Source organism: Myotis daubentonii, chromosome 10 (assembly GCF_963259705.1).
Source record: "Myotis daubentonii chromosome 10, mMyoDau2.1, whole genome shotgun sequence".
NCBI lineage: Eukaryota > Metazoa > Chordata > Mammalia > Chiroptera > Vespertilionidae > Myotis > Myotis daubentonii.
In genome coordinates, this window is record NC_081849.1 from 64906226 (window position 1) to 64917378 (window position 11153).

The 11153-nt window shown below is 41.0% G+C and overlaps 1 protein-coding gene across 2 annotated transcripts in view; it reads right to left on the reverse strand.

Annotated features, from left to right (window-relative positions):
- HIBADH (3-hydroxyisobutyrate dehydrogenase) overlaps positions 1-10980 on the reverse strand; it is a 105243-nt gene extending 94263 nt beyond the window's left edge. Inside the window, exons 1-2 of one of the 2 annotated variants that reach the window (XM_059712643.1) lie at positions 10784-10975; positions 4509-4669 (exon numbers count right to left, since the gene is read on the reverse strand). In XM_059712643.1, coding sequence (XP_059568626.1) covers positions 4509-4669; positions 10784-10874 — 252 coding nt within the window. In that variant the 5' untranslated portion in view covers positions 10875-10975. Of the gene's footprint in view, positions 1-4508; positions 4670-10783 lie in introns of both variants that reach the window. The other variant, XM_059712644.1, reaches the window with a different exon arrangement.
- Between the last annotated feature and the right edge of the window lie 173 nt (positions 10981-11153).

Genomic DNA, 11153 nt, shown 5'->3' on the forward strand with positions numbered 1-11153 from the left:
CCTTTAAATACAGTTCCTCATGTTGTGACCCAACCATAAAATTATTTTTGTTGCTACGTCATAACTGTAATGTTGCTACTGTTATGAATCGTAATGTAAATATCTGATATGCAGGATGGTCTTAGGCGACCCCTGTGAAAGGGTCGTTCAACCACCAAAGGGGTCGCGACCCACAGGTTGAGAACCGCTGATCTATATGCTAGTACACATCAATGACAGCTGTGCAATACAAAGAGTAGAAGACTAGATAAATTAAAGACAAAACCTGCTTTGCTGAGTGAGGGGAAGGAGAAAAGGTGAGGGCATCAGACCCTGAGGTAATCAGAAGGAATTGCATCTCCTTTATGCATATCCATTGGAAGGAGGCCATTAACTAGTTGCTTTACATTAAGAGGAAAAATTTCACTATCTCTTCTTGACAAAAGTCACAGAAGTCAAGCTCAGCACTGCTTCCCAGTAACTGGGTAAGATAAACTTGCAAAGAAGTAGGATGAGCATGACCTTGGTTTAATTTGCCACTTTGTGTTTTTTAATCTTCCCAAGTAGAAAAGCATACACTATGCTTTAAAAACTGACAAAAGTGGTTTGTGCCTATATCTTGAAACATTTGGTAGACAATGATGGAGCCCACTCAGCAAGAGACTTTTAAAGTTCTCATTTAACAAGACCTGAGTGGATGCCAGATTAAATCCTAGGAGAATTATTTAAGCAGACATGTTCAGCCTTACAACCCACGAACAACAGGATGCTTTCCAAGTTTTTAAAGAGAAAACAAAAGAGAATCTAATTAAGCCCAGTTCAACCAGAAAACTCATGCAGAAATGGTGTAAGACTTTTGGCACAGATCAGTGGCATCTCCAGGGAAATTCCTTAGACAATGAAAATAAAAATGAAGCACAAATCATATGCCCTTGATGCTAAAAGAGAAATCAGTATCTTCTGCAAAATACAAGTGGCACGGAAGGGATGGTGCAGAACATGTTCTTAAGCAGCGATGCTGTCAAATCACTATCTCCTAAAAATATGTCTACATTTTCTTCCACAGCACCCTGGACTCAATGACTCAGCCAAGGCAGTATTGTGTTTCTCTGTGTGGTGTTGGAGAGTGAAGGTTTGGGAGAAATATGGTAGAGACACAACATTCATAACAACAGTAGTAATACCACACACTTACTCTGTGCCAGGTTCTCTAGCATGAAGAGGAAGGTACTATTACTATCCCCATTTTATAAGATGAGAAAATTTAAGTAGAAAGAAGTTAAATAATTTGTCTGAAGTCACACAGCCAGCACAAGGAAGAGCTGGGATTTGAGCACAGGCAATCTGGTTCCAGGGCTTGTGTTTTTAAAACTGCTACATTCACAATTTACTGATTTATGATTTCTAATATACCAAGGCCTAAGAGTTATCATGGGTTATATTCTCAGAAAAGATGCTAGAAGTTGAAATGAGGCATGTAGGTTAAACCTGAATTTCCAATAGAAATAAGGATACAATAAAGGGATACTGAAAGACGAATGCACAAATTTTTTTTATGAAAATGACTACAAATAATATATTTAACCAGTTATAAATGCCCTATTAGATTAGGCTAACATTTAAAGGCATAAATAAGTTGGTTAAATACAGTGAGGTAAGACATATGTAACATGTCAAAGTTTTGATTCCCTTCAGAACCCGTGTATTATTTTTCACTACTAGGTAGAGCTTGAAGAAAAACCTCTGGGGTTGGAACATTCCAAAGCATTTCTTCGCCTGGATCTGCAAGTGCCCAACTCGCCCCTTGAGGGGAGGGAGGATCCTACCTGCAGAAAGCAGAGCTAAGAGCAGGCAGAAAGGAATCTGACTACATCTGTGCCCAAAATTCAGCTGTGCTGGGATCAGACCACTCCCCAGCTCTTCAGTTATATAAAACAGTAAATCCCCCGATTTTGTTTTTTAGAAAAAAATAAAGAAGAAATAGCACTTCTTCAAGATGTCCAAAGATCTTTAGAACCAGTTGACTGCTTTTGATCCAGATATGCCTATTTTGGTACTTTTTCTCCCTAAAAATTTCCCACTAACAATACAGTAGACACTAGGAATCAACTAGCCAGCAATTTTGCAATCTTTGGGTGGGGGGAGAAACTCTTTTCTTGGACTACCATTTCATCAGCTGCACTTGACATAGTAACATATGGGAAGAAGGGGATGCCTGTCCTTAAATGTAATAGACAACTCAAATATAGTCTGAATTTTTAAACCCTAGCCCCTTCATTGCAATATTGTGCACAATAGCAGGAAGTTTCAAGGTTTTCACCTCCATTTTTCTATCACATCCCTAGTCTTGACTTTGTCTTATAGTAGAATGAAACTTACACTTTATTTTATCCAAAAATATTTAAAACTAAATATGAAATACTGACATTTTACTATATCAGAACTTATTCATCCAAATTAACGTTACCTTTTAAAGTAACATTCCTAGGAGATGACATTGCCACTGTTCAGATGACATTGCCACTGTTCAGAATGTTTTTTAAGCTGCTAGCATAAATCATTTGTCAACAAATGTTTTCATTTTATTCTGACACGATACTTCCCCTCAGGCCCAAAGCTTTTTTACCCTTTATCGCTCTCCATTCATCTACCCTCCATTTCTGGTATTATAATCAATACTCAGAGGACTTCTTAGAGCTGAGACTCTTAGGCCAGCAGAGATGTGAGATGAGCTGTGGGAAAGAGGATTCTGTCTGCCAGGCTTGCTGCTTCAGTGTGAACCACACACAGAACTTTTCCCACCATGTGGGGGGCAGGGGTGGGAACTGCACACCAGAAGCTAAAACAAGCCTTCATTCTTCACCACTCTCGAGGGGCAGCTACCCAGAACCCAGCTTCTTTCCTTCCTCACACCCACTTACGTATCTCAGGGAAGATGGAAAAAAGGAAAATGTAATAATTCAGTCTGTGTCCCAGAACCTTTTCATTTACTTTCAGAAATCTGAGAGACCTTGTCTCCATAACTTTCATTTCACTTCTGTTTGAAGGTGATTAAAGATTATACACAATGTTGGTGTAGTTTCCTACCAGAAATACAATGACTCTTTACAGTTATTTACTTATTTTTTTCCTCCTCAAAAAATCTGTTTCAGCACTTTATATTAGAGTCAAAATACAGTTTTAGTAGAAACATCCTTGTAATGTTCTTTATCTTGAGACCTGAGACACATCTGATACCTTACCATATCTGACTCAAACTATTTTATTCTACACAGCACTCCTAGACACATGGCAGGGACTCAACCTTTATGTGTTAACCTAAAGTAGAAATCTCTAGGAACCTGGGAACTGAGGCTTCCACCTTTAAAGAAAATTGCTTCTTTATCCCCATTTTTCATCTGGATAAATCTACTTATTCTGCTATTCTGTTAAATATGTACATTTCAGAGAGAACTTCCCTAACTGCATTCTCACCCAATATAGTGCACATTTTACTAAAGACTAATGAAACTCTTTTTCTTTTGACTTATCCATTGGTAAGCTATGCTGAACTGGTACTACAATCAGTTTTCAGAGATTGTAATGGGCATAGCAGCCACCGCCTTACCCTGAAAAGTTCCTTGTCACTCATACACCACCACTGCGAATCATTTTTCGCCATTAGAAATAAATGTATGTTGAATTAATCCATTCCAGACCCCCAAATGATTCTGTTTTAACCTTTCTTATATACAGTACATGTCTAACGTATCGTTTAATCTATACTTTTTTCTTAAATTTAAAGAACCACCCCCCCTACTAACCTTAAACAAATTTTTCATATATCATTGCCTATAAAGTGCTATCACTTGCTGCTTTTTGTTTAATCAATTAACAAAAGTTTTTCTACCTATTCAATTCCCTGTGATTGTTGTCTTGTGAGCACTTTCACACCCTTGGCAACATTAGCACTCTGGGTGGCCTCTTTATGTTTTAAATTGTGCTAATTGTCACCAGCAACAAAAGAGTTATCTCCTTTACCATGCTTTTTGTCCTGCTGAAGCATCAGCATGAAAGGCTTGTCAGGTCAAAAACTGAAGTTTTGGTTGACAACCGAGACAATTTTTCTGTGAACAACTTGGTCGAGAACCAAATTGCTCGAGATGGGACTTTTGAGAAATGAGGTTTGACTAGTTAATAGTATATTTTTTCTCTCACTTTCTATATTTCTCAGAAATTTTTTAGTATTCTCCCAGTTCTGGGATTATATTAAACCCCCAGTTACCCCTCTACAACTTGTAAAAGAAGTCCCTTCATATCTTGAAAAAACAAAACTCTAAATCCAGTTACCACGTGGCCTTCTGTGTATATGTATATGTGTGTGTGTGTGTGTGTGTGTATACACACACACACACACACACACACACCATAGACGGAAAGAAATAAAATGAGCAATCAGGTTTACAACTCCATTGGGTATACCAAGAAGCAGTCACTTATTTGAATGTACATTCATTTTTAAACATCAAAATCTTAAGAAGAGACCTTACCTGTTCACCTGCTTCTCGAAACTCTTTGCATGCATCAGGGAACACATCATAAATAACGAGGGGGTAGCCATGCTTCATGAGATTTTTTGCCATTGGATTCCCCATGTTGCCTAGTCCAATAAATCCAACCGGAGTCTTAGAGGCCACTGACCTAGAACACACTGATTTCAATGCATTACTTTCAATAAGAGCAGGTGACATTTTTTATTGCAAACATCGTTTAATATTAGTAAGCCAAATGTTTGTGGGGGTTTTTTTGTATCCATCTCCCGGTTCCCTCCCCTTCGGCAACCATCATCTTGTTCTTTGTATCTACTAGTATGTGTCAGTTTGGTCAACTGTTACTTAGATGTTTTCCATTAAAAACTTTTTAAAGACTAGTTTTTAACTAATGATCTAATCACATTTACAGATATTGACAATGTACATGCAGACTAACTTCTACTTTAGTTTTTCAGGAAACAATAATTTTTAAGCAATCTCTTTTCTAGAACATCTCTTTATCATCTTATTATTTTTTTTCTTTTTTTAAAAATATGTTTTATTGATTTTTTACAGAGAAGAAGGGAGAGGGATAGAGAGCCAGAAACATTGATGAGAGAGATCCATCAGCTGCCTCCTGCACGCCCCCCAGTGGGGATGTGCCCGCAACCAAGGTACATGCCCTTGACCGGAATCAAACCTGGGACCCCTGAGTCCGCAGGCCGACGTTCTATCCACTGAGCCAAACCGGTTCGGCTTATGATTATTTTTTAATCCTCACCTGAGAATATGTTCATTGATTTTTAGAGAGAAGAAGGGAGGAGGGAGGGGATGTAGCAGGAGAGAGGAAGGGGGAGAGAGGGAGGGAGAGAGAGAGAGAGAGAGAGAGAGAGACACTTTATCATTTTTAACAATAAACTTTAAAATATTATTTATAAAATATATATTATGTACTTTATTATATGAAGGTTTCTAGATTCCTCATAATTATATTTATTTCATAATAATGCATATAAAAAACAGAAAGTATTCAATAAAACCTATAGTTTGGACAAGGTCCAAAAATAGAGAATTTTTTACATCCCCCCACTCACTTATAGAAATCATCCCCCTCCAATGGTATAAAAAAATCTGAATACAATGTTAACAAAGGAGACTGTACTTCAACCAAAAGGCACAGGTTTATAAATAGGTTCTAAGAGCAGGGGGACACTTCCAAGGGCTTTAAATGGCAAGGTTAACAGTCTCAGGACCTTGGGCTAAGGAGTCGGTGCCCTTTCAGAAAAGAGGCACTTCCATTTATAGGGAAAAAGTCCTTCTAAAAAGCTGTATGCTAGTTGTTTTATTTGATTTTCTTCTTTTTCACAAAAGTATTTTTTTAATATATTTTATTGATTTTTTACAGAGAGGAAGGGAGAGGGATAGTTAGAAACATCGATGAGCGAGAAACATCGATCAGCTGCCTCCTGCACGCCCCCTATTGGGAATGTGCCCGCAGCCAAGGTACATGCCCTTGACAGGAATCGAACCTGGGACCCTTGAGTCCACAGGCCGACGCTCTATCCACTGAGCCAAACCGGTTAGGCCACTAGAGTATTTTTGAAGTCACACTGTGGCCAGACAGAGCAGAGAGGCTCTGCATTGCCATGAAAATAATATTAGAGGTTATTTCAGTTTCTGGAATTAGAAGTCCACTCAACAAATACTGACTACATCGAGTTCTATGACAAAGCTCGGAGACAGACACTGATAAGGGCCTAGCCCTTGAAAAGTTCAGTCCAGCCAGAAAGAACAAGAAATAACTCCTTGTCTTGTCCCCTATCATTTCCCACTTTATTTTTCTTTTTCTTTCAAGGGCTCCAGTTTTAAAACTGTGTAGTGTACCAACTAAGCACAGTCACTCTTTTAAGTTTCAAGTCCTCTCAACTTATGAATCCCTACTTTCCTTGAACTTAATCTACATGCAATGAGATTTCTTAAAAGCAAATTATTTGAAGCCCTGATGCTTAAGAATCAGAGGTCTTCTTGGGTTAAAAGCATATTTAATTCCTTTTAACTTGATGATCATCTGTACCATTTCCATTAAATATGGGTGTCATTCTTGTGCATCATCACCTCACCAATGCACGGTTTAAAACAATGGGTATAAAAGGAGCCCCGTGTCTGACTTTCTGGTCCACAAGAGGTTCAATGATGATGATAAACAGCATATTCATCAGCAGAACAAGAATCAGAGGGGGTTTATATCAATCAGAAGACTAGTTCAGCTTTTGAAATATTGACAGGATAGCAATTCCTAGTGATGAGATCTTAGAAGAGCTGACATAGAGAGCTGATGTTAGTTGCTGAGGTTGAGGTGAAAGCAATGAGGCCCTTGGCGCTCTCCCTCCAAGGAGCACACATGTACTATTCCCTTGCCCCTCTCCTTCCCCCACAGCATGCATCGCCTAACCTCTGAGGGACCCCAGGAGACTTGCAACTAGGGGAGCAATGGGCAGTGGCAGCCAGGCTAACCCCCTGAACCTGTCTCCAGCGCCCCTTTTCCTCTGACTTCTCAGTGAGCCAAAGCAGCCCAGCCAGCGCTCTCCTGTTGCTTCTTCTATGCCCTTCCTTGTTTCACTGTCCTAAGTATATTTTTGCTTTGGCCAATAAATTCTTGCTGGCTTTTCTAAAAAAGATAAAAATTAAAAAATAATGAGGCCTTTGCCCTGGCTGGTGAGGCTCTGTTGGTCGGAGCGTTGTCCAGGACACCGAAAGGTCTCAGATTTGATTCCCAGTCAGGGCACATGCCTAGGGTTCAATCTCTAGTATGCTGCATATGGGAGACAACCAATCGATATTTCTCTCTCTCCCTCCCTTCCTTTCTCTCTCTCTCTCTAGAATCAATAGAAACATGTCCGCAGGTAAGGATTTTTTTAAAAATCTATTAAAGTTAAAAAATTTTAAAGAATAAAAAGAATAATCAGGTCTAGAATTTTAATTGGCCAAAATAAAAATCAATGAAGATGAAGTCTTCAACAAGGGCTCCGTTCTCTTCATAACATCTTTGCTTGTGGCTAAGTTCAAGAAAGGGTTATATAATTAGGTGATCTGATGTCATAAGAGAAGAGTTTATTTACTGACAGTGATATTTAAGAACTCTCAGTTTAGAAGGCTGAAATTCCTATCCATGCAAGGTTAATTCCTAGATGTATGCCCTTGAACTAACAAGTTACTTAACTTCTCTAGACATTTGTATCAACAAGAGTAACTCATTCAGAAGGTTATTATAACTACTTGAGATAATACGTGTAAAGCATTAAACAGTGCTTGGCACATGATAGTGAATAAGATTTGCTACTTTTGCTATCAATGGTCAAGAAGTAGCACAAGGGTACAAGTCATATGCCAAATGTCTAAGGAAACACAGATTTTAGTTAACGTGATGCATCAGAAGGTGTTCTTGTACAGTATATAAGAATATGTTCCTGCCCAGCTGGTGTGGCTCCTGCATCGACCCAGGAACCAGGAGGTTACCTGTTCCACTCCTTGCCAGGACACATGCCTGGGTTGCAGCTCAATCCCCAGTGGGGATCGTACAGGAGGTGGCCAATCAATGTTTCTCTCTCATCAATGTCTCTTTCTCTCTCTCTATCCCTCTCTTTCCTCTCTCTCTAAAAATCAATAAAAAACGTATTTTTTAAAAAGAATATGCTCCCAAAGGAACAGATATTCAAAGTAGTATAACAAAAATATTATCCTAAAAATTTTCAAACTTAAATAATGCATCTTCCTTTACGTAAGTCACACACATTAATGTGTAGAAATAGTAGTACAGTTAGAAAACACCTAAAATCAAGCTGGTAGAAAGTCAGTCTACACAATACAAAGGTGATACTGATGGGTAAAGAAGCTAGTTGGAGCCCTAGCTGGTGTAGCTAAGTAATTAGAGCGTCAGGCCTCGAACCGAAGGGTTGCTGGTTTGATTCCCGTTCAAGTGCGCATACCTGGGTTATAAATTCATTCCCCTGGCTGGTTGGGGGCACATTCCGGAGCAACCAATTGATGTGTCTCTCTCCAAAAAAAAAAGTTACTAAACTAAGGATGGAGACTTACTTTATAAAGGCTTTCATTTTTGAGTCAAGTTATTTCATTATTTTAAATTTTTATTTATTGCTATTGGTCGGGGGGAGAGAAACTATAGAGGGCCTGTGTGTGCAGATTTTTAAAAATCTGTATAAAACTAAATTTACTTACCTTCTAAGGTAAAATACAAAATTTACTTTTATTAAATGGTGATCGAATACATGTAGTTTAATATTGCTTATTTTTTATTTCCTTTTTGATACTTTAAATATTAAGAGGTACTATTAACTGGCAACTTTCAGGTCTCATTTTTTTAAAGTAGTAAATAATTATATGGATCGTTATAGCACCACCATCCATATGATATAAACATCTTAAACATACAATGGAGACAAATAACCCACAGAATTCAGAACACTAAATGTGTTACTATTTGAACATGGTTCTTTTCTTAATGTCTCTAGGCTCCAAAGTTGCAGGTAGATTTTTTTTTTTAAGACTCCAATTCAAAAAACTTAACAGTTTTGTACTAAACTATTAACAGAAACATTTAAAACAATTACTGAGGTGTTTTTAAACAATCACCACAAAAAGAACTACTTAAAATTTATCATAAATCTATATTCATAGAGCATCTGTGTCAAAGGACCCAAGGAACAAGATCACGTGCTGAAGCAGTCTAACCAGCATTATGGAACAGCATTCCAGTTTACAGAGACGGTTATTATAGCCTTGGGGCCCAGGCTCTTCTATCACGAATTGTAATAACTTTAAAACCCCAAAAGGTGCATCAAGAGCTCATTAAAACGTCGTTTGAACACATTATGAAACCACAAAACAAATCAAAACGGAAAGAACTGCACCTTCATGTGAAAATTGGTGGGACATTTGCTACTGTGGAAAAGTGACTAATCCATTTTTTTTTTTAAGTTTCTCTAAAGTGGGAGCCTTTTTTTTTTTTTTTTTTTGTAGCTCAGAACAGTAGCTCAAATAGCAGTTACAATAAAGTTTGGCAGGTTCAGTGAGTTTGTATCTTGTTACTGTGATTCTGTATCGGACATCTGTTCTCTCGCATCACATGGAGGAAGCCTGCCCTTCTCAAGTCAGGGAAATTCACTCTTCTGCTTAGCTTTTACTGAGAGGGAGGAAGGGGAGCTATGAAGACCTCAAGTCCCAAACTGCTGTATTTTAAATCAAAGATTAAAAAAAAAAAAATACAAAGGCTTTTTGAGAATCCAGAGTATGAGCTTGCAGTGCGGTGTTACAACTCACACTTTTACAGGAAAACAATGGCAGTGTCCTCACAGATCAAGCAATTTTTCAAATAGAGAGAAACCCTGGTGTGCCAGGAAAGGCAGGAATGAGGAAGAACCAAGGACTGACGGTCTATCCTGCTGGACAGATGCCCTAATTCACTTGCCCAGGGAGCCTCAGGTTCTTCACCGGGAAAATGAAAATGATTTTACCTCTGTGGGTCTAAACTCTAAAACCTGTCTCTCCCCAAGTCCATGCTTAGCTTCCCTAACTTGTAATGTACTGGGGAGAGGGAGGGAGGATAGGTCCGGGCCTCGATTTTGAGGACGTGTCAAGTGTTTGGGTTAATAATTGGACAGAAGTGCCATCTCCGGGGAGCACAGTTCCAAAGAAGGGGCGGTGGGGAAGCCCGCCTCGCGCGGGTCAAGGATGCGTTACAACTTTGCTTGAACGACTTGCCAACTGGTTGGCATTCACACCACTTGTGTAAAACCATCTTGTCCGATTAAGGTGGTTATTAAACAAAAACCAGGCCCCGCTGCCCAAGGGGGCGCGCCCACCCTGGGGGTGCACCCCAGGGGAGCTAAACGCCAGCCGGCGCTGCAAGGCCGGGGGTCGCAGGGGTGAGTGCGAGGTCGCCCCGGTGGCTGGGCGGACTGGTCCTCGAGCCCTAACTTACTCCAAAGGAGCGCGCCCCGGACCCAAATATCATTCCCTTTCACCCCAGGTCCTCCCACCCCTACCTACGTCCCGACAAGGGCGCTGAACGCCATTCACCTGGATTCGGGGCAAGGGTACTAGGGGGAAGGAAACACAGCGGCGCCAGACACCAGGCCCTGGGACCAGCCAAAATGTGGGGTGGTGAGCCCCGACCCAACCGCAGCGCCTCCCGTGAAAAAAGACCTCTTGGGCCGTCAGGTCGCGAGAAGTGGGCGGCCGGAGGAGGGACGGGGAAGGAGGCGCGAGGTCCTTACCCGCTGCAAGGCTGGCCGCTGCCGGCCGCTGCCGGCGGCTCCAGTACCGGAGGCCGGAGGCGGCTCCACGGAGCCATAAGGAGGCTGCCATGCTGCCCCCGCCCCGCCTCCCCGCTGTGACCTCCGCCGCTCCGGCTCGCCCACTGACTGCGAGTGTACGCGGCCGGGCGGGCGGGCACCGCACCGGCGTGGACCGCGCGCGCACGCGCTCTACCGCTCGGGGCGGGCACCCACCCGCGAGGGGCGGAGCGCAGCACCACAGCGGCACCGCCCGTCAGGACAGGTGCTGTCAATCCAGGGAGCGAACCAATCAAGATTCGCAGGTCCTCGCCCTTTGAGAACCACCAATAGGAGGCTTTTGGATACCCTC